This window comes from Perognathus longimembris, chromosome 2 (assembly GCF_023159225.1).
Source record: "Perognathus longimembris pacificus isolate PPM17 chromosome 2, ASM2315922v1, whole genome shotgun sequence".
NCBI classification, from domain to species: domain Eukaryota; kingdom Metazoa; phylum Chordata; class Mammalia; order Rodentia; family Heteromyidae; genus Perognathus; species Perognathus longimembris.
Window position 1 is genome coordinate 65,271,100 of NC_063162.1, and position 21,298 is coordinate 65,292,397.

At 55.8% G+C, this 21,298-nt stretch overlaps 2 protein-coding genes across 7 annotated transcripts in view; one reads left to right on the forward strand and one right to left on the reverse strand.

The window, feature by feature from the left end:
* Positions 1-13,230, forward strand: part of Ccm2 (CCM2 scaffold protein) — a 62,311-nt gene extending 49,081 nt beyond the window's left edge. For 2 of the 3 annotated variants that reach the window (XM_048339381.1, XM_048339382.1), the window contains exons 3-10: positions 3,157-3,240; positions 3,580-3,763; positions 4,251-4,387; positions 5,460-5,595; positions 8,569-8,626; positions 9,156-9,294; positions 10,068-10,206; positions 11,728-13,229. In XM_048339381.1, the coding sequence (XP_048195338.1) occupies positions 3,157-3,240; positions 3,580-3,763; positions 4,251-4,387; positions 5,460-5,595; positions 8,569-8,626; positions 9,156-9,294; positions 10,068-10,206; positions 11,728-12,008 (1,158 nt within the window). In that variant the 3' untranslated portion in view covers positions 12,009-13,229. Of the gene's footprint in view, positions 1-3,156; positions 3,241-3,579; positions 3,764-4,250; positions 4,388-5,459; positions 5,596-8,568; positions 8,627-9,155; positions 9,295-10,067; positions 10,207-11,727 lie in introns of all 3 variants that reach the window. The other variant, XM_048339383.1, reaches the window with a different exon arrangement.
* A 38-nt stretch (positions 13,231-13,268) lies between these two features.
* Nacad (NAC alpha domain containing) lies at positions 13,269-21,049 on the reverse strand. Of its 4 annotated transcripts, none has more exons than XM_048339378.1 (7): positions 20,913-21,049; positions 14,694-17,963; positions 14,466-14,578; positions 14,316-14,384; positions 13,998-14,144; positions 13,769-13,906; positions 13,269-13,663 (listed from the first exon to the last, which is right to left on the reverse strand). In XM_048339378.1, exons 1-7 carry the CDS (start codon positions 20,977-20,979, stop codon positions 13,418-13,420), a joined length of 4,050 nt encoding a protein of 1,349 aa, XP_048195335.1. In that variant the 5' UTR covers positions 20,980-21,049; the 3' UTR covers positions 13,269-13,417. The 4 variants fall into 4 exon arrangements, with proteins under 4 accessions (XP_048195335.1, XP_048195336.1, XP_048195334.1 ...); XM_048339379.1 differs by having other exon boundaries at positions 13,269-13,432; positions 13,541-13,663; positions 14,316-14,578; XM_048339377.1 differs by having other exon boundaries at positions 14,316-14,578.
* Between the last annotated feature and the right edge of the window lie 249 nt (positions 21,050-21,298).

Sequence of the window (21,298 nt, forward strand, 5' to 3'; positions counted from 1 at the left end):
CATCTAGTTGCTTCCAGGCACTTCTGTGCCTTGTAAATTTTGATGCACCAGCTGGTCCCCCAACTGTCTCTGCACATGCTCCTGCTTCAGCAGCTGGGTCTGCCTCCGCAGGTGCTGCTACAGGGCCTCCTTCTCTGAGGTCAGCTGCTGGTTGGAGGCCCTATGTTCTGCATAAGTGGCTCTAAACGCCTGCAGATCCTTGAACTCAGCCATCTCTTCCCATTCTTCTAAGTTTTCCTCTAGCTGGCCCAGCGTCTCCTGCAGATGTTTCTTCACCTGCTGCTCCAAGTGCAGGAGGCTGGCCAGCTCCTCCTTCTCACTGCTCTCAGCCTGTGGCAGGCACCCTGCAGCCCGGCCAGCTGATCTTGCAGCTCTCGGTTATGCACCAGTGTGCGTCTCACGGTCTTGTGTTCCTTCTTCATCATCTCAAGGATCTTGTGCCTATTCTCAGCATGCTGATCCCATCCCTCAGCTTTCTTATCCAGTATACAGTGCTGCTGCTGCTGCTGCTGCTCCAGATTCTGAAGACTGAGGCTCTGGGTTTCCACTTCCAGGTTCTTGAGCTCCTTCTGCAACTGGAAGGCCTGGGTCTGCAGCTGCCGCTCAGCCTGAGATGGCCCTGCAGGGGGCTGCAGCTCTGCCAGCTGTTCTCAGCTCCACCAGCTTGCTCTCAAGCTCCCACATCTGCTTCACCCCCTGCTCTTTCTCCTCTCAGTTGACTCACCTCCCCTAAGAGCTGCTGCACCTTCCCCTTGCATGGGGATGCGGAGCTTTCCACTCTCAGCTCCTCCGCAAAGGTGTCTCTCTCCCTTTCATGCTGTCACCAACTCCTTCATGTGACTTAGTTGTCTTTCCTACTCTGCCCGCTCTACTAGTGCTTGTTGAGACTTGCGAATTGTGATCTTCAAGTCGGCCTTCTGTGTCAGGAGCACTTCCAGCCTCTCCTGCAGCTCAGTATCCTCATCTTCATAGCTTCTAGCCTTTTCCTGGAGCTGCAGCTGCTTACGATTCAGGGCTTTCATGAGCTCTATGTTCTCAATCTCATTCTGTGTGGTGGAGCCTGCAGACAATGTCATCTCTAGTTCTGTCATACGCTGCTGTGTGGCCTGCAGGCGGCTGGTGAGGGCCACCTGCTGCATGTGGGCCAGGGCAGATTGTAAATCCAATTTTTCTGATGCCAACATTTGTATAGATAGCCTGTGCTGCTCCAGCTCAGCTTTCAGTGTTTCGTGCACACAGGCCATGTTCTCTTTGTCTCCCCTGTTGATCTTGCAGGTCTTTCCTTTCAGAGCTGCTGGTTTTGTGTTCTGCTGGAGTTCAGGGCAAGCACCAGGTCTTGGTAGCACCTTTCCATGTCCCCGATGGTATGGGGACCTGTGTCACATTTGACTTTGGCAGCCCTGACAGTGCCCGAAAGCAGGGGAGGCTCAGGGTCTGTGCGGTCTTTGGCCACACCCTCAGTCAAACTACAGCCCCCAGTGATGTTTGTCTTGAGGTTTCTCCCACCTCCCCCCTCCTTTTTGTGCCAGTTCTGGGGCTTGGACTCAGGTTCTGAGCCCTGTTCCTGGCTTCTTTTTGCTCAAGGCTAGCACTCTACCACTTGAGTCACAGAGCCACTTCTGGCTTTTTCTGTTTATGTTTCTGAGGAATTGAACCCAGGGCTTAATGCAAACTAGGCAGGCACTCTACCACTAAGCCACATTCCCAGCCCAAATTTGAGTAATTTTGCAGTCCTAAGCATTTGTGGGTTTTCCTTAACAGCAGCATACTCATGATACACATGATGGTGTTCTATCAGGTTCCTTTCCTTTCTCCTTGCCAGAGTCACAGAACTTTCCTCTAGTCTTCATCTAGAGAACCCAGTAGTGTTCCTGCAGGCAAACCCAGGCCAGTGTGAGGACCCCTGGGGCTGCACCCTCAGGAGTCTTGATCTCAAGAGGTCCTGTGCCCCTTCCCTGGCACTGGTCCTCCTTCCAGGATGTTTGTCCCAGGCAGCTGTGGTCTTGGCATCTACCCGTCTGTCTCTAGTCCACAGTGCAGTAGTTTTCCCTAGGACTTGAACTGTATGGATCTGATTTTCAGCTCATCGATATTTCTTGTTGTAAGGAAGAGAGAAACAACTTTACATGTTAGACCAGAAAATGGAATTTACATTTTAATTCCTTTTTTCTTCTTTGTGACTTTAAGGTTTGAACCCAGGGCCTTGCACTGCTAGGTCCATGCTCTACTGTTTGAGCTACCCTTCCAACCCTTTTTGCTTTGATTATTTTTGAGATAGGAGCTTTCCATTTTGCTTGGACTGGTCTGGACCATGATCCTTCTATCTACACTTTGTACTATAGCTGCTATGACAGTCATGTATCACCATATACTTCTGTAGACTTTTTGGCCTGAGCTGGCCTGGAACCATGATCGCCCTCCCTCCCTTAGCCTCCTGCATAGCAAGGATGAAAGTTTTTGCCCAGCTAGCTGTCCTCAAACCTTGATCCTCTTCCTCCTCCTCCTCCTCCTCCTCCTCCTCCTCCTCCTCCTCCTCCTCCTCTTCCTCCTCCTCCTCCTCCTCCTCCTCTTCCTCCTCCTCCTCCCCCCCTCCCCCCTCCCCCCCCTTCCTTCTTCCTCTTCTCTCTTTTTTTTTGGCCAGTCTTGGGGCTTTAATTTGGCTTGAGCACTGTTCCTGAGCTTCTGTGCTCAGGGCTAGTGCTCTACCACTTGAGCCACAGAGCCATTTCCAGCTTTTTTCTGAGTAATTTATTGGAGATAAGAGTCTCACAGACTTTCCTGCCTGGGCTGGCTTTGAACTACAGTCCTCAGATCTCAGCCTCCTGAGTAGTTAAGATTATAGGTGTCACCCACTAGCGCCCAGCTATAGTTTATTTTTTGTGGAACTATTTGTTTGTGGTGCTGTTGTTTCTAGTTCCCCCAGTCCCAGACGAAAAACATTATACCTCGATGGTTTGGGGTGTTCTTTCAGGATTTATGGTAGTGAGCTTGAAAGTAGGAATGTAGGGAATGTGGGAGGGTAGGGAGACCCAGCTCCTAGAGCTGAGATGGAGCTTTGCAGTCTTTGTGGCTGGAGGATGAACAACTTGGTGTGACAGTGGTGGCCCTGGCTCCACATTTCTGCTGCTTCTCACTTCATTCTTCTCTCTCTCTCAGTATTTAGGTCAGTTAACATCCATACCAGGATACCTGAATCCCTCCAGTAGGACTGAAATCCTGCATTTCATAGACAACGCAAAGGTACCTGTCCTGCTCCTTGGCCTGTTCCTGCCCTCTGCCTCCTCAGGGCTGGGATGGTCAGTTCCATTACATTGAGGGTGCACTGGGCTCTTGCCATAAGGACTTTTTCTCTGTCTGCCATTGTGCTCAGACTTGCTCAGTATGGTTTTGGCCTAGTCCCCAGCTATTCCAGACCATACCCTGTAAGTCTGGGTTTAGCACACTGGTGTTGCTGGAGTAGCACTGCTGTGTTGGGGTGGGGAGCATTCTGTTCACACATGTGACTCAGCCAGCAGTGCCCCTGGGGAGGAGCCCGGGATAGTGGGCCCACTATTTCTGATGCCCTATGGTTCTTTCCAGCGAACCCACCAGCTGCCTGGACACCTGACCCAGGAGCATGATGCTGTGCTCAGCCTGTCTGCCTACAATGTCAAGCTGGCCTGGAGGGATGGGGAGGACATCATCCTCAGGGTGCCTATCCATGACATCGCTGCTGTCTCCTATGTCCGAGATGACGCGACCCATCTGGTGGTCCTGAAGACAGGTGTGGACTGGGGCCATGTGTAAAGCGGAGACAGGCGCAGAGTGGGGCCATGGGCAAAGGTATGTCCATGACAGTTAGGATGCTTGGAGACAGCTTTGGGAGCTCTCTGCTAGTGCTGCTGCCTATTGGTCCTGAGAATTGGCCCTGGCCTCCTGGCATCCTTACCACCTGGGGAATATATTATTTGGGACCTGTCTCCAGCCAGTGTGCTGTCCCTCCTTCTGGTGAGCCTCTGACTTGCTCTCACTAAAGCACAGTAGAGCCCCGGAGAGCAGGCTGGCCCTGAAGGCCACCTAGACCCCGGCCTCCACCTCACCCTTTGAGCTCTGCAGCCTTCCCAGGGCTAGTACTGCAAGTATGAGACACCCCCAGAAACAGTGCTCCATTCATGCACAGGTAGGAGGGTCCTTTGGCAGATTCCTGAGCCCCAGTTGTCCTCATGCTGGCTGCGTACCCTGTGCTAACCTGATGTGCTGTCTTTTCTCAGCCCAGGACCCTGGCATCTCTCCCAGCCAGAGTCTCTGTGCAGAAAGCTCCCGGGGCCTCAGTGCTGGCTCCCTGTCAGAGAACGCGGTGGGGCCAGTGGAGGCATGCTGCCTGGTCATCCTGGCCATGGAGAGCAAGGTGAGACCCCTGCTGGCCCATCCATAGCTGCAGCCTGTCTGTCCATGGCCCTGACTACTTCCTCCTCTGCTCGCAGCCTGACACTACCCATAACCATGCTCTGCCTATGACCCCGGCTAGTCCCTCCTCCTCACCTGCCTTGCCCTGACCTAAGCACTTCCCCCTACTCTGGCCTATCCCTCACAAGGCCCTATACCTCAGGTCCTCTAACCCAGGTCCTACCTACAACCACACCCAGTGCTTATCCTGGCCTTGACCCGAGACAGCCCCTTCTCTCTCTGGCCCTTGCCCTCCTGCCTTCTCCCTCCAACCCTGAGATGGCCAGCTGAGCCTTTGCTCATTGTTCTCTTCAGGGCACCACCCTCCTTCACACTGATAGATATAGGCCAGTGGTGGCCAGGGCACGGCGACCTGAGCCCGGACTCGGACTGCCTGGTGCTATGAGCCATGCTTGCAGATTCCTCCATGTAGGAAGGCAGGATGGTGTGAAGAGGGCAAGGGCATGTGAGTTAGGATGGGTCTCTTAGCCACCCAATGGCCACGAGGCCTTGGGAAACCATCTTGCAGCTTTTTGTTTCATTTTTGCATCTGTAAAGTGGCTAGTGGTGACTGTCTACCCTGAGTATTCTCTTGTTTCTGTCTCTCAGCCTTGGTGCTGTACCAAACAGATTGTTGTGGCAGCCAGAGATGTGCCCAGGTGCTCCCTCACGTGCTTCACTGCATGGACAAGTGGTGGTGGCCTCCTCCCTTTACTAAGGCCTGGGGAGGGTGCTGATGGGTCCCTTAGGTGGTAGAGGAGGCAGAACTGGTGGCTGACCCCTGGGTCTGGGCCCCTTAGGTGATAGAGTAGGCAGAGTTGGAAGCTGACTCCTGGGGCTGACATGGGAGGCTAGGTATCTAGCCACTGTCTGTCCTAGAGTGTCCTGAAGTGGCTCACTGATAACTTCTTTTCCGACAGTATCCCTGTGGACACCTTTGACTCAGTGTGTGCTCCCGGTTAGTATTTATGTCTGGAGGCCAGTATGTGGCCCTGGCCATAAGCACAGCAGCTGCTACTCTGTGCCCACTGCAGGTTGCTGCGGAAGAGCTGTGCTCCCTGCTCAGCCAGGTCTTCCAGATCGTTTACACGGAGTCCACCATTGACTTTCTGGATCGAGCAATATTTGATGGGGCCTCCACACCCACCCACCACCTGTCTCTGCACAGCGGTATGTTGAGTGAAAGGAGCAGTGAAGTTCAGGCACCGTGAATGCATGCAAGGGCATGCTGGGAAACTGGGGAGGCTGAGCAGTCTCATGAAACCTCCTTTCAGCACGTGCAGGCCTGGGCTGTTGTCAGTGGGAGGCTTTTCCCAGAACACCTGTGGGGTTGAGGCTGGGGGTGTGTGTGGGGAGAACCAGAGGCCCCTGGAAGCCCCAAAGCTGGAGCACCTCCACACAATGCACCAGAGATGGCTGCAGAGTGCACTCAGGCATCTGCTAGTTCATGAAATACTTCCTTTATGACGGGCTTGCTGGAGTTAGGTCTCCTCAACACCACCAGCACCTAGTTTTATGTAATATATTGCTTATTAAGGATTGATAGCTTACACAAATGAGAGGCATAAAAAGAAAGGTACTGGAAATAGTGCGGCTTGTTGCTTGAGGTTTGTTTTTGTGAAGAGGAACCCCGCCCCATGTTCCCTCCTTGGTAAACACCAATGGGGAGGGCCCTCTGTGGTCACAAAACTCAGTCCTTTGAGCAAGTGTGCGTCCCAATCCCAGGGCAAGGCTGGCCAGGCCCTGGTGCCTGCCCTCCTCCCTGCTGTTGTCAAAGTTGCTGAAGCCCCTGTGGCCCCAGGCGGGCCCCACTTCATGGTGGTGCTCCAGGCCTGGCCTCCTGGGGCCCTCCATCACCAGTGACAGAGCAGCCCTGGAGGGTGACCAGGGTAACAGCATGTGAGAGGCAGTTCCACATCAGTGTGCTTGGTTTTGCCTTTGGACATTAAAATTCCCGTTGAATTTTTGTATTTTCTTTTAACTGGAAAGTATACAACTTCTGTGTCCAGCTGAGCATGTTTTTGCCAGGGAATCATGCTTGTAAATCCACTGTAGGAGGCCAATTGGGCTTCCTCGCCTGCTTTCCTGTCCTGAGTCCTCCCTAAGGGCTGCACGTGTACCCCCATGTGCATATAGACCTCACACTCATGCATATGTACATGTGCCCACCAGGAACAGCTCTCCTGCCTGCTGGCTTCATTCTTCCGAGGGACACATGGGCAGAACAAGCAGCTTCAGCAGCACAAATGAGCTCCTAGAACCGTGTGCAGCCAAAGTCAGCCTGTCCATAGGGTGCTTTCTTCCAGAAGTTTCCTTGCCCTTCCTACCTTGTAGAACTTTCCAAGTACCTTCCTCATCTTCTCTTTAATGATACAGCCTTTCTGCTCTTTTCTGTAATCACATCTTTCTCTCCCTTGGCATCCCCCTGCCATGTTTAGAACCTGTGCTAGTCAAACTTTTCAATCACTGAGAAATACCCGAAACAGTTTCAAAGGAAGAAGGAGCCAGGCGCTGGTGGTTCACACCTGTAATCCTAGCTACTCAGAAAGCTGAACTCAGAGGATCAACGTTTGAAGCCAGCCTGCACTGAAAAGTGCAAGATTCTATCTCTAATTAGCCATCAAAAAGCTGGGCTGGAAGCATGGTACAGGTGATAGAATACCAGCCATGAACAAGCAAGCGAAGTAAGAGCACAAGGCCATGAGTCTAAGCCCCAGTACTGGTCAAAACCTTTTTATTTTTTTGGCTCAATTTCATGTGGTTTGGTCCATGGTCAGCTGGCTCTGTTGTTTCTGTTTGTTTTTTGCCAGTCCTGGAGCTTGGACTCAGGGTCTGAGCACTATCCCTAGCTTCCTTTTGCTCCAGGCTAGCAGTACCACTTGAGCCATAGCACCACCTCTGGCCTTTTCTTTTTCTGTGGTGCTGAGGAATCGAACCCAGGGCTTCATGCATGCTAGGCCAGCATTCTACCACTAGGCCATATTCCCAGTCCTGTTTCTGGACCATGCTAAAGCAGAGAGCATTATGGAGGGGCAGTATGAAGGACAAAGTTAATTGCCTCATTGCAGCCAGGATGCAGAGAGACAAGACAAAGAGAACACTGACCAGGAGCCAGTGGCTCCGCTGAGGTCTGAGGATTGCGGTTTAAAGCTAGCCTAGGTAGGAAAGTCTGTGAGAGTCTTACCTCCAGTTAATTACCAGAAAACAGGAAGTAGAGCTGTGACTCAAAGTGGTAGAGCACTAGCCTTGAGCACAGAAGCTCAAGAACAGCACTCAATCCCTGAATTTCAAGTCCCACAGCTGACCAAAAAGAAAAAAAAGGACTCTGGACAGGAGCAGCCCAAGGGTGCCCCAATGGCCTAATTCTTATGCTAGCATCCCCCCCAAAGTAGCACCTACCAGTGGTGGCCCACGCCTGCAGTATGAGCATTTTTGTGGAATACTGTTTCCACATAACCCCAATTGCCCTTTGCTGTGTAAGGCCACAAGCATGATTCCGGGACTTATGTGGGCACTGCTGGGGCCAGTTCTTGCCCAGCATCCTTCCCTTCCCAGGTTTCTATTGCCAGAAGCATCTCTTTCTCTTTCCCCATCTTCCTTCTGCTCCCATCTAAAGTCCTACCTTCCCCCGGTACCCACATTCACAAACAGCTCTCATTTGCTGCCTGTCCTGGCATTGCAATGTCACTTTCCTTGGCTTTGGAGCAGCTAATGACAATCTTTACCACACAGTACCATACAGCCATTTGTTGGACATTACCCAGATAGCTGCTTTGTGCCAGAACTTCCATAGGCCTGTGGGTCTTGGGAGACTCCTTTTCACGCCTCAGAACTGTCCAGGCTGAGGTCAGACTGTCTGGCTCTAGTTTCTGCTGTGCAACTTGGGACAAGTGGCATGATCTCTCTGATTTAGTTTAGCACAATAGCTGACATCCCCAAAGGAGCTGTTCTTCCTTGGGCCATGTGTGTCATCTGTGGACCCATCTCAGCATGCAGCAGGATGTGCATTAGATGGGATCCTTAGGAGGATCTTCAAGTTTGGCATAGGAATTTGGGGTGCTCTCCTGTCAGCACAGCTTCTTGCACGCTGGGCTGGAATACCTGCCCCTCTTGAAGTCACCCGCGTCTTTCTTGTCCTTGCAGATGACTCTTCCACGAAAGTGGACATAAAGGAGCCCTACGATGCAGAGGCCAGCACTTTGTGAGTATGCCAGGCCCTGCGTGGGCAGGTATCCGTGCATTTGCCCTGCGTTGTTAGCCTCATGGCCCATACTGCACCGTGCTGTGTCTACTTCTACAGCCCTTGCCACCCTTCTGGCCTCTCCTGTCCCTGCCCACAACTCACAGCGCTGTGGATGGTAGTGTTTTGTACCTTTCCTCCCCTTTCTGCTGCTGAGTGTACCTGTGTCACTCTTCTGCCATGCGCGCTCCTGTCTAGCTGCCCACCTCTGCCCATTCAGGCTGTCCCCTGGGCCTCCCTCTGAGCTTCTTGCCCCTCTGCAGTGTTGCCTAGGCCCTGGTCCCATGAGCTGCCCTTTGCCAGTCCACGGGCACGTAGGGCCAAGCCAGGTGGGACTCTTGAAAGTCCACCACACATGGCTGTGCCAGCCAGCTGTCCCTGTGATGGTTGTAGGTGGCTCTGGCACTTATGCAGCCCTGACCGGGTGCCTGAAGCGAGTGCAGGCGCAGTGGTGAGGAGGCTGGCTTCACATCCACTGTGTTCTTTGCAGCTGCTTCCCTGACTCTGCGGATGGGGGGGGGCTGCCGCCCCTGTCCTTCTGTATGCAGACCTCGCCCCATGGCAAGACAGTGAGCGAGAGCGAGCTGAGTACCAGCGCCACGGAGTTGCTGCAGGATTACATGATGACGGTAGCTGCCCCAGCAGGCGGGCCTGGGCTGTGGGCAGGCTGACATGCTTTTTCCTGGGATGGCCTGGGGGTGAGAGTTGGGGAGCCTGAATTGAGAGAGATGGGTTAGCAGCCTGGACCCCCTGGTGACAGGCTGGTGGGAAGTGTGCCCCTCCTGCTGTGCCTGTGGCCCACATCTCATCTAGGTTTTTCCCCCAAATAAATAAAAAATTTTATTTCTAGCAATACATATCACCACAATTTTTATTACTATAGTTATTTGATGAAAATACACATTTGTTTAAGACATAATAGACTACAAACATGATGAAAATAACAAAAATCAATAGGAAACTTGAGGATTATTTTAATAAACACTACTATGTTAAAATGTTTTTACTCATTTATTTGTTATTATAAAGGTGATATACAAAACATCTTATCTAGTTTTGTCCATACAATCCCAGCTTCTTCTTTGGTTTGTGCCCCAAGAACACTGGTCTTTATCTTGTGGCACCTGCTCTCTGCCCTGTCCTTGTAGTTCCACATAGACCTCCCTGCTTCCCCCAGTCCCCTCGGAGTGTGGTGGGCTCGGGGGCATGGGGTTGCCCTTGGGCATGGCCTCCCTTCTTCTGGTGAACTCAGGCAGGGACTGAGGCCTGAAATTTGTGTGGGTGTAGAGACCCACGCGTGGTGGTGGACTTCCTGCTGGCCTGACACCCTGGTGTTGGGCTGAGCCAGGGCTAGGGCTGGGGCAAGGTTGGGTGCCCACACCTTCCTGCTCTGCTCTTCTAGCTTCGCACCAAGCTGTCGTCACAGGAAATCCAGCAGTTCGCCACGCTGCTGCATGAATACCGCAATGGGGCCTCCATCCACGAGTTCTGCATCAGCCTGCGGCAGCTCTATGGAGACAGCCGCAAGTTCCTGCTGCTTGGTGAGCAGGGTTCCCGCCTGGGAGAATGTGCACAGCGGGGCGGCTCTGTCAGGAATGGCAGTCACCCAGGCATGGCTGAGGGGTGAGATGGGCCACACCTAGTTGAAAGGGCTCTGCCTAGAGCCTGGTGGGGAGCACGAGCAGGCTCTCATGAGCCCTGCCAGGGAACAGAAGGGGTATACTAGGACTAAAGCCCAGGTGAACAGGCCAGGAGAGTAGTGGGGGGGGGGGCTTCTCAAGGAAGTGACACTTGAGTGAGGCCTGATGATATGTATGAGCTTGCTGGATGGAAAAGACCCACCTTCACTAGTATAAGCTCAGTGCACTAGGTCCAAGTAGTTGGCAGGCCTGCCACAGACGTCTGTGGCTTGGACCTACACATTGAGGTGACATGGTACGGCTGTGGTTTTCCAGCACTGCGAGTTGGCAGTAACTAGTTGGGGAACCTGTCTTCCAGTAGACCAAGGTAGATGGGTTTATCTCCCTTTTTGCTGCCTTTATGAGCATTGGCTGCCTGTTTATGACTTCCTGATGGTTGAAGGAAGACATGCCTGCTAAAATCCATTCTGCTTTTTAGCTTTTCCCCATGGCTTCATTAAGTCATTCATCTAGCAGTTCTCTGATCCAGAGACCCTGGCACCCAGCTCAGAATGTGCCTCTAGCAACCCCCTTTGCTCTCAAATGGGTGCCTCATTTTGAGAAGGGGATTGGGGTTGTAGCTGGGGGCCATTCAAGAGGCTGAGATCTGGAGAATCACAGTTCAAGGCCAGCCCTGACAGGAAAGTCTGTGAGATTCCATCTCCAATGAACTAGGAAAAGCTGAGCTGGAGATATAGTCAAGTGGTAGTGCCAGCCATGAGCAAGGAAAAGCCATGAGTTTAAATCCCAGTATTGGTAAAGAAGGTGAGGAGGAGGGTGTAATTGAAACTGGGGTAGCCACTGCCCAGTGGTGGCAGGCAGGCAGGTTCCAGCCCCAGTGTACCCTCGGCTACTTCCTGGCCTTCTTGCGGCAGGCCACTTCATGTCATTGAAAGTCTTGCAGGTGCTCACAGTGCAGTATGCCATGTTGGGGGCTCTGGGGCTCCAGCTCTGTTGCGGGGTGCCACTCATCCCCTCTGGACACACATTCACATCAGAGTTCAGAGGTCTCAGGGACACTGTGTCCTGGGCCTCCTGAGGCTGCTCGCTAGTTGGGTGGTTACCCTGGCTCAAGTAACTGGGTTCAGCCTGCAGCCTGGCTCTGAAGGACAGCACCTTGCTACTGATGGCAGTGGGTGGATTGGAGGGCTGCTCTGGGCCTTGACTTTGCTGCCTGTAAAATGGGGCTCTGAAAACGAGAGGTGATGGGCCCAGGCTTGTGCCACACCTCGGCCAGTGAGGGTGAGGCTGATGGGCAGCTAGCTGGGCTGCCTGTCTGAACACCAGAGCCCAGCTCATGAGATGCTAGGGTCATGGAACTGTGCCTGGGGGAGGCTGTGGTCTGAAGCCTGTGGGGTATTCTGTTGGTTCCTGTGTTGGCAGGTCTGAGGCCCTTCATCCCCGAGAAGGACAGCCAGCACTTCGAGAACTTCCTGGAGACCATTGGCGTGAAGGATGGTCGTGGCATCATCACAGACAGCTTTGGCAGGCACCGTCGGGCGCTGAGTACCATCTCCACCTCCACCACCAACGGGAACAGGACCACGGGCAGCCCTGATGATCGGTCCGTGCCCTCAGAGGGGGATGAATGGGACCGCATGATTTCGGACATCAGTAGTGACATTGAGGCATTGGGTTGCAGCATGGACCAGGATTCGGCCTGACGGGCGATGGGAGCATGGACATCTTCCGCACAGTCCCAGGCCTTCCTGGGAGGAGATGCCTGGCTCTGCTTGTCCGCCTCCCCCCCAGCCAGGGCTGGCACAGGAGGCCCCCGGCGGCCAGGTTCTCTACTGTGAAGGAGTGTGGAGCTGCCGCTGGACACGCACCCCGTGCCTTGTCCTCTGGGGCTCAGCCATGCCGGGCCGGGCCAAGTCCCTGCTTGGGGAGGGCCAGTCCCGTGGACCTGGCCCTGGACAGCTATTCATTTTGCACATGATCTTCCTCTTGTAACTCTCAGAGACCTTAAAAAGAAGTTTACTACAATGTGAATAATTTAATCTCTAGTTGCCAAGCATGTTTCTAAGTCTGTTGGGTGTCTGGTCCCTGTCCCTGGGGTATGTCTGCCTGATGCACCCCGTTAGGCCCAGTGGTTTTGGAGACTTGAGCAGCGCAGGCAGATGATGCTGATGATTGGAACTTTGGCTTTGTAGGCATGATGAAGGGCCCATGTTCTGGGGTCTCCTGCATGTGGTGCAGGCAGTGTGAGAGGACCCTGTCTTCTTGCCCATGTCCTTGTCCCACCCCTTTTCCGTCCCTCATGAGCGCTGGCCTCTGCCCTCCGGATCCTTTAGACACCTCAGGGGAGCAAGGCCAATCCATGGCGGGATGTCCTGGGCCTTTCCCAGCACATGCAGAAACCACAGGGCTGGTTCTGCACTCATGGGGGCTGGGGGGAGGTAAAACTCCTGAGGCTTCTTAGTAGTATCCAGAGGGTCCCACAGGAACCTCCCTGAGCAGAGTGGAGGACCCCTGTGTCCATAGCTCCAGAACAGGACCTAGCCATAGACAGTGTTTCACAGAGAACTTTCCCTGTTGTGTGCTGTGTGATTGGCCAGGGACAGCTGGCCTTGGGTAGTGCCATCTCTAAATGTAATGCAGATGACTATCCTGGCATCAGGAGAGGCAGAAGATAAGCCACAAACTGTCCCCTGGACTCCTGTCTCACTTGCCATAGCCCATTTGTGCCCAGGTGTCTCAGCACCCCCACCCCCACACCAGACATAGGTAGCACAGCCTTACAGGGCTCTCTGTGGAACCAAAAGAAACCAGGATGCCCATCCTCGACATGGCCAGTGCTGCGGCTGCTCACAGGCCTTTGCCAGCAGGGAAGATGTGAGGCACACAGCCCAGTGGGGCCTGAGGGGATGGGGGGTGCCGTAGAGTAATCTGGTGGCAGAGGGTTTTCAGGGGACATAGAGTGATAAGATGACACCAGCGAGTATTAAATGGATGACAGCAGGCAATGTGACAGAAGAGTTTTGAGGAGTCTCCACAAGGTGATGGTAGGACACTGGTTTATTGGGCAGCACAGCTGGGAGAGGGGCAGAATGGACCAGCTTCCAACCAGCAGCTACATAGTCAGTTCCTGCAGAAAAATGTAGAGGGTCACATTGAGGGTGGGCCTCTCTGTGTACAGCTGGGAGCAGGAAATGTGAAGCGTGTGCAGGGAAGGGGTAGGATCACATGTGCTCACCATGATGGCATTGACAATGTCACTGTGGTTGTCCCTTAGGGCTCGCACAGCCTTGGCCCTGGATACGTTGGCCTGGGCCATTACCAGCTCAATGTCACGCAGCTCCAGTCCAGCCTCATCCACCTGGTGGGGGAGCAGTGAGGTGCCTCAGGCCCAGCTCCCCAGGACAGGGGCCTCCTGAGACAGAATAGAGGCTACCCACAGTCAGGGGCCAAACCCAGGCCTCACCTCTTCCTCTTCCTCCTCCTCGCACTCGGCCCTTTCCCGGGTCCCTGGTGTGGACTCAGGGACCAGGACGGAGGCTTCTGAGGGCACCTTGAACTTCTCTGCGGCAGCTTTGTGCACTTGCTGGGACAGGTCCTCTATCTGTAGCACGGAATAATCTGTCAGCAGAGCCCACCCGCTCTCTGCCCTGCCCCGCTCCGGCCCTGTCACCTCCCCCCACCCTGGCTGGGACCTTTGCCTCTCCAAAGACCACATAGGTGTCGGAGGCAGGGCTCTTGAATACATCAGGCTTGGCGATGACAAACAGGATGTTCTTGGACTTCTGAATGGTGATCCTGGTGACTCCCTGGATCTGTCGCAAGCCCAGCTTAGACATTGCCTGAGGCAGAGGACAGAATCAGACTTCCCTGGTGACCAGGGGTGGCTGTCCTTCTCTGGGTGAGTCACTAATGACACTGCAACTATAGCTGTTTAGAAGGTTACTGGACTTGACCCAAAGGCCCCCCACAGGTAGGCTTTCGCTGGCCATCTTGTGAGGACCCCGCCCTACCTTGCGTGCCTTCTTCTCACTGCGACTCTGCTTGGCTTTGGCGATGGCCTCACTGCTGCCTGTTGGAGCCTGTGAAAAGGTGGGGACTGAGCCTCTGTGAGTGAGGATGCCCCCATCCCCCAAGGCCTGCCTGCCCCCCTGGGCCAGCACCTGGGCTGGGCACTGTGCCTTCTGAGGTACTGAGGTATCCTGTTCTTCCAGCTCAGCTGATGACTCCCCATGGCTATCTGAATGCTGGCCCGGGCCTAGCACCTGCAGTGAGTCTGAGAAAAGGGGGATGGTGTGAGGATGGTTCCCTTCTCCTCCAAGAACCCTCCAAGCCTGGCATGTCAGCGCCCTCCCTAGAAGAGCCCAGTTTTACCCCATGCCCCACCTCACCCTCCTCCAGGCTGTCCTCATCCTCTTGCTCAGGGGCTGGGTGCTGTCCAGGGCCAGAGGGGCTCTGGGCTCCCAAGGGAGGAGGCACTTGGCAGGGGCTTGAGATCCGAGGGGCCAGGCTCTTGGCTGTGTCTTTGGCATCCTTGGGGGCTGCCTTGGGGCTAGGAAGTGGGGAGGGGGGCAGAAGGCTGGCCCGCTGCCTGGCCCCCAGAGGCTTTGTGGTTCCTGAGGTGGCAGCGGCAGCAGCCCACTGGGTTCCTGTGTGAAGGGCTGCCACGAGAGGCAGCTGGAGGTCCCCCGTGGCCGAGGTCTCCTCGTTGTCGTCGTCATCCACAGAATCTTCCTGTGGGCCAGGACATAGGCAGGGGGTGGGGGGCCCCAGGGCTGAGGGGGCTGGCCCAGCAAGGACACCAGGAGCAGATGGACCAGGGGCCACCAGCTGACTCTGGGGTGCACTGGGCAGGTCCCTAGCAGGGTTTTCTAGGGGCTGTGATGGGGGGGAGTCAAGGGCACTGGAGGTGGTCTGGTGCTGTTTCCCACTGCCCAGGTCCAGCAGAGGTTCCTGCTGCTGAGCGGTGGGGGTTGGCCATTCAGGGCAGCCCTTGTCTGGCCTGCATGTAGCCCTTGCTGGGGATCTTGGGCAAGAGGTCATGGGAAGTTGGGCTCCTGGAAGAGCCTTGCGCAGGCCCCTTACCTCCCTAGCTGGGCTCAGGCTCTGTGCCTGCCTGACCTCTGGGCAGGCAGCAGAATGTGCCTTGGGAGCCTCCCTTGAGTCTTGAGGCCCATGTCCCTGCGCTGGTGGCTGGAGGCCTCCACCTCCCTCTTTCTTAGTCTCCACAGTCTCCTTTGGAAGCAAGTGGGTCACAATCCCATTATAGGCTTCAAGCCATGCTTCCTGCTCAGGTACAAACAGACCTTCAGCTACTTCAACTCCAGCTCCAGGGGTGGTCCCAGGTGTCCTGGGGGCCTCCATGCCCCAGGTGGGACCTAGCCAGAGAGTCGCAACCTCAGTAGCTGACTCTGGGCCAATTTGTTTGTCTGCAGTCGAGGCTGGAGCCTCTGGTTCTCCAGAAGGAGTGGCGTCCTTTTCTTCCAACACTGGCCTTGCTCCTAAGGCCATCTCTAACTCTTGCTGGGTCACAGAGGCCCTTGGCTTAGTCCCGAGGCTGTGGCCCACCTCTGCTTGTAGACTCCAAGAAGTGTCCTCAGTCACTGGCTCTGGGCCCAAGGTGGAATCTGAGTCTTGCGAGAGTGGAGGTGTGGTCACAAGGGAGTCTATGAAGTGGCTGACACCCCTTTTGGTCTTCTGGGGTTCCAGAGTAGCCCCAGTCATGGACTCTGGGTCTGAGGTGACATTCTCATTCAGGAGTGCTGCCATGGGAGAGTCTGGAGGCAGGGTGACACCTGCTTCTGTCTTCTGGGGCCCCAGTGTGGCCTCAGCCATGGGTTCTTGGGCTGAGGTGCCATCTGCATCTGGAAGTACGGAGGCAGGAGAGTCCTGGGGTACTGTAACACCTCCCTCAGCTTGCTGGGGCCCCAGTGTGGCCACATCCTTTTCTGGACCGGAGGGAAGGCTCAGGCTGCCTTTCTGCAAGTTCTCAGGAAGCTCTGGGTACAAGCCAGGGCTGGCTTCTCCCAGAGCTGGAGCGGGGTCTGTGCCAGTGAGCTCCCTGCCTAGCCCCTCCCAGGAGGGCTGAAGTGGGCTGGTGGCAGGAGCTCCTCTAGCCTGGGAGCCAAGTCCCTTATCCCCTGCCTGAGGGATTGCTCTGGTAGCTGGCTCCACCTGGAGGTTCTGGGCAGCCTGCACAACTGGAGGGGCCGCAGTAGCCTTGGACTCCCCAATAAGAGGGAGATTTGTTTCTGCTTTCTCTGCTACTGGTTGCTGTCTGTGTGTGACATGAGCATCTTCCTCTGAGGCCTGAGGGATGGCCACGGCTCCTGAGGCCCCAGGGCCCCAGCTTGGGACCCCCACTCTGGGCTCCTGCTCTGTCTTCTGGGCACTGTCTTGCAGCAGGGAGCTGGGTTGGGCATGGGGCTCTGTGTTGTACAGCCTGTCATCATCTGCCCCTGCATACGAGGTAGAGTCAGAGTCAGAGGAGGCTGCAGACATGTCATCGCGGAAGGCAAAAGCCTCGTCCATGCCCTCGATGATGGACAGGTCAGATAGGGACTGCAGGAACGAGGCAGATGTGCTGTCCTCTTCACCCTCTCCTGCCAGGTCCCCGTCTGGGACTAGAGCATCAGCTGCCACCTCTTCCTCCTCGTCCTCCTCTTCCTCCTCGTCCTCCTCGTCCTCCTCCTCCTCTTCCTCCTCCTCCTCTGGGTACAGTGGTGTCACCTCCACAGCTTCCACTTGGAAGATGAGGCTACCCCGGAAGGGCAAGAGGGCAGCTGGAATCATTGGGTCATTGGCCAGGAAATCCAGATCGAAGAAGTGGCCCTCCTGGCTCCAGGAAGAGCTGCTGTTTGTGGAGAGGCTGGACTCCAAGGATGGTGACTCTGGGGGCATGGCAGAGTTTGGCTCTCCTTCATCTGCCATGGAACCCAGAGGGGAGAGGCCCAAGTCACAGGGGAAGTCCAGCCCCTCAGTGGGGGCCAGCAGGTTGAGGGAACAGGATGGGGATGAGGCCCAGCTGTCCCCATCAGCAGTGACATAGGAGCCCGAGGGTGAGGTGGGCCCCGAGTCCAGCAGCTCATCCAGAAGCTCAGCCTCTGGGGTCCATGTGTTTCGATGGGGCCCAGGGCAGGGGGGCAGAGCACAGGTGGTTTTGGTAGGGGTAGCAGGAGGTGTGAAGTAGGAATCGAGGTCTGGGGGAGGGGAAGGCACAGGAAGATCACCCTGAGAACACAGCTCGGGGGGTGGGTGCCAGTGGGTGTGCCCACCCTCCTGGTCCCTGAGCACTGGCCAGGCTGCTCTGGGTGACAGAGGGGCCTGGCATGTCTCCTCACCCATCACAATCCGGGGCTCCAGGGTGGTGGGCAGAGGGGCCTTGGGGGACAGAGCCTCAAGGGGCTGGCCCTCCTCAGGCAGAGCTTGGAGGGGCAGGCCCTCAGGGAGCAGTGCTGGGCTTGGGCTTCCCTCTGCTGGGTCTTCCCAGACTGAGGGGGCCCCATGCGGCCCAGCATCCCAGCTGGCTCCCTCAGGCTGGGGCCGAGCACCTGGCTTGCTGGGCAGGAATGCTAGGGCCAAGGGGCTGGGTCCTGGGGGAAGTACATGGGGCTCCTGTTTGTCCCCCTTCAGAATGGCAGCAGCTGCATCACAGGAGAGATCTGTGGAAACAGAACAACATGAAATACTCCTGACTATCTCCATGCCAGGCCAGGTAGGGAGAGGAGCTGAGCAGGGAACAAGAGACAGACCTCGATCAGGAACCCAGAGGAGGGCTGGTGAGGGAAGCGTGAGAGGAAGGAGAATGGCAGTGCATTTGAGGAGGAATTTCCAGGAGTTCGAGCAGAGAGCTGACAGTGGCTTTGTGGAAAGAAAGGGTGTGGGAACTGCTGCTATGGGAGAAAGCTGGGATTGGGGGGGTGGGCGGCGTTCAGCAAAAGTACACTCAGCACTGGGTGCCAGTGGCTCATGCCAGTAATCGTAGTTGCTCAGGAGGCTGAGATCTGAGAATCAAGGTTTGAAGTTAACCCTGGCTTGAAAGTCCTGAGCTGTATCTCCAATAAACCACCAAAAAGTAGGAAGTAGAGGTAAGGCTCAGATGTAGAGCAACAGCCTTGAGCAGTAAAAAGCTCAGGGACAGATGTTGGTAGATGCCTGTAATCCTAGCTACTCTGGAGGCTCAGGATCATGATTTGAAGCCAGCCCAGGCAGAAAAGCCTGTGAGACCCTTATCTCCAATTAACAACCCCGCCCCCCCAGAAGAAAGCCAGAGCTGTGGCTCAAATGGTAGAGTGCTACCCTTGATTACAAAAGCTCAAGAACAGTACTCAGACCCTGAGTTCAAGCCCCAGGACTGGTTTTGTGTGTGTGTGTGTGTGTGTGTGTGTGTGTGTGTGTGTGTGCACAGACAGACACAGAATATATCTAATATTTTTCTCTCTCTGTCTCTCCCCGAAACTAGCCTACTATTTCATTTCCAGGTAATTAGTGTGGTTAAGCTGGACTTGGCAGGTGCACAGAGCAATGAGAATCTGCTGGGCAGTGCCAGCCCCTTCCCATGACAGGAGCAGGGAGCCCCCCTCCCTCCTCTCCTCCCCACCCCTGCCTAGAACATCCCAGGTTTCCTTTATGCTTCTTGTAAAGCAGGGGTCTTGTCTCTCTCTCCTTCTCCCCAGGACTTTGCCACCTGGAGTGGCTCTGCTCCACTCCTGTGACCCAGGGGGAAGGACGCAAGTTTCTGGAGGATGGAGACAGACATGTCCCATGGAGACTGAGTTGGAGCCTCTGGCTAGGGCAAAGGTAGGCAATGATGATAGCCCAGGAGCCCACAGGGACAGGATGGCCCAGGCATGGCTGCTGGAACCTCTGGCTACATCCTCTCCATATGGCAGCCATTCTGTGGTGAGTGCCAGACCCTATTGACCTGCCCAGGGTCTTTCTGTGGATCCCAAGGCCTCCCAGGCCACAGGTGCGCAGGAAACCTCCCTGCACTGCTACACTGCCAGGCACAAGCCATGCCACAGGCACACCACGAAGTACTGTGGACCAGGAGGTAGCTGGGGCCTCAGGAAGGTGGAAGACAACACCTCTGAGCAGCAACTGCCTTCCGGTTTGCTTCCTGTCTTACCACTGAGGTCATTCTGCACGTTCACTTTTGCACCTGTGGTTTTCACTCAACATTATCTCAGTGCTTTCTGTGTGTTCTAAGTGCTTATTACTAGCTTCATTTTGAATGGCTCTGTAACATCCCTCCCTCTACTGGACCAAGGCCCAAACAAATCTAAAGCATTTGCTCAAGGCCTTCCTGCTGCCCAAGAATGGGAGGGACTGTGCCTAGGAGCCCAGCTCCAGGGCACTTTGGACCGCAGATGCCTGCCAGTGATGGCTGCTTCATGTTGCTCGCTGGTCACAGGGCAGCATGACCAGCACTTCTTTGGCTCTCTCTTTCTCATCTGCAAAGCAGAGATGAGCCGGGCTGAGAAGTAAAACTGACACCGCCACCCTGCCAGCCAGACCTCAGCATCTGCTCCTAGTAGCATAAGAGCATGGGGCCCTTAGCCCTAGCTGGACTCCTTGATTGAGGGTTGTGCTGCTGGGGTGACAGAGAGTGCAGGGGGGGGAGGGTCCTTCAGGTTTTAGAGGCATACCTACTAACACTGGGAGTGGGTGTGGCCTCTGGGGTGTCACTGGATGCCCCAAAGGCAGGCTGTTGGCTCTGTACTGATTCCTAGCATGGACTCTAGGGCAGAAGAGAAGGACAGAACTGGACCAAGATTAGAATGGAAAGGAAAAGAAAAGCCAAAGGTTTTTTCTTTGTTTCCTTGAAGGTCATCAAGCAAGCCAGATCAGAGCAATATAGAACCCGGGCCTGGGGAGTCCTAGCTTGGACTGCCTGCCTCCCACAAAGAGCAGAGGTGGCAGTGGTGTCACCTCAGCTAGGCCACAGCAAGGTGCCCTTGGCCCTGCCCAAACCACCCATGGCAGACCTCCAGCATGGCCCCTCCAGGCTCTGAATGCCCCAGGCTAAGTGGACCACCGAGGACCCTCTGGCTTTCACCAACACTTGCTGCTCCAGCTTCTCCTGGCAGGGCCTCCGTGGTGGTCTGCAGGGGAGGAGGCTAGGACATCTCCTCTAGCCGCCCCCCCTCTGCCTTTTCTCCCGCCAGTCTTTCTCCTCCCTTCTGTGCCTAGCCAGCTGCCAGCCCTGTGCATCCTGGGGTGCAGTGGAGGCCCCTCGAGGAGGGTGCCCCATCAACCTGCAGGGATCTGATGGGCTTCAGGCTCAGCTGGCAGACAATGGGGTGCAATGTGGCACAGCAGCCCCTGCAGGAGGGACCTGGGCCAGAGCGTGTAGAGCCCAACGACCCCTGGTCAGGGGCCAAGGGCACAGCCCATCGGGGTTTCTAGCTGGCAGAAGGCATTGCCTGTGCCCCTTCCGCCCTTCCCCGAAATCCTGAGTGTGAGGCGGGGCAAGGGGAGGGTGCCCGCGGCCAGAAGGCAGGGCTGATGGCAGAAGGGACCAGAGAGGAGCTGGGGGTGGGAGGGGGGGGAAGGGCCGGAGGAGAGGGCTGGGGGTCCTGGGCCGGAGAGGGGAGCGGCCGTGGCCTCACCTGTGCGGGGCCCGGGGCCCCTGGCCTCGGGCAGCGGCAGCTCGGCACGGACGGCCTCCCCGGGCATGGCCTGGAGGTGCTCCCACCGGTCCCTCCTTCCCTGGGTTCCTCAGTCTGTCCGTCAGTCTGTCCGTGCCGCCGCCAGGAGCAGCCTGCCCAGCCACCGCCCCTCGACCGGGGGGCGGGGGGGGGGAAGCGGGGACGTGGATGACGTCAGCGCCCCTCCCGCCCCAAGTCCGGGCGAGTGTGCGCCGGCGCGCCTGGCACTGCGGCGTGGGGGGACCGCCCTCCTTCCGCCCGCCCTCCCTTCCCAGACCCCTCCTGCGGGGCTGGAGTCCGGAGAGGCGCCTGCGCCCACCTTCCCTGCGGCACCCCCGCCTGCTGAG

Coding starts and splice junctions, on each gene's coding strand:
- Nacad (XM_048339377.1), bottom strand. CDS start 20,979: ATGCCCGGGGAGGCCGTCCGTGCCGAGCTGCCGCTGCCCGAGGCCAGG. Junction 13,907..13,997: donor TGGTCTTTGGAGAGGCAAAG/GTCCCAGCCAGG, acceptor TCCGTGCTACAG/ATAGAGGACCTGTCCCAGCA. Junction 13,664..13,768: donor AGGAGGAGGAAGAGGAAGAG/GTGAGGCCTGGG, acceptor CTCCCCCACCAG/GTGGATGAGGCTGGACTGGA.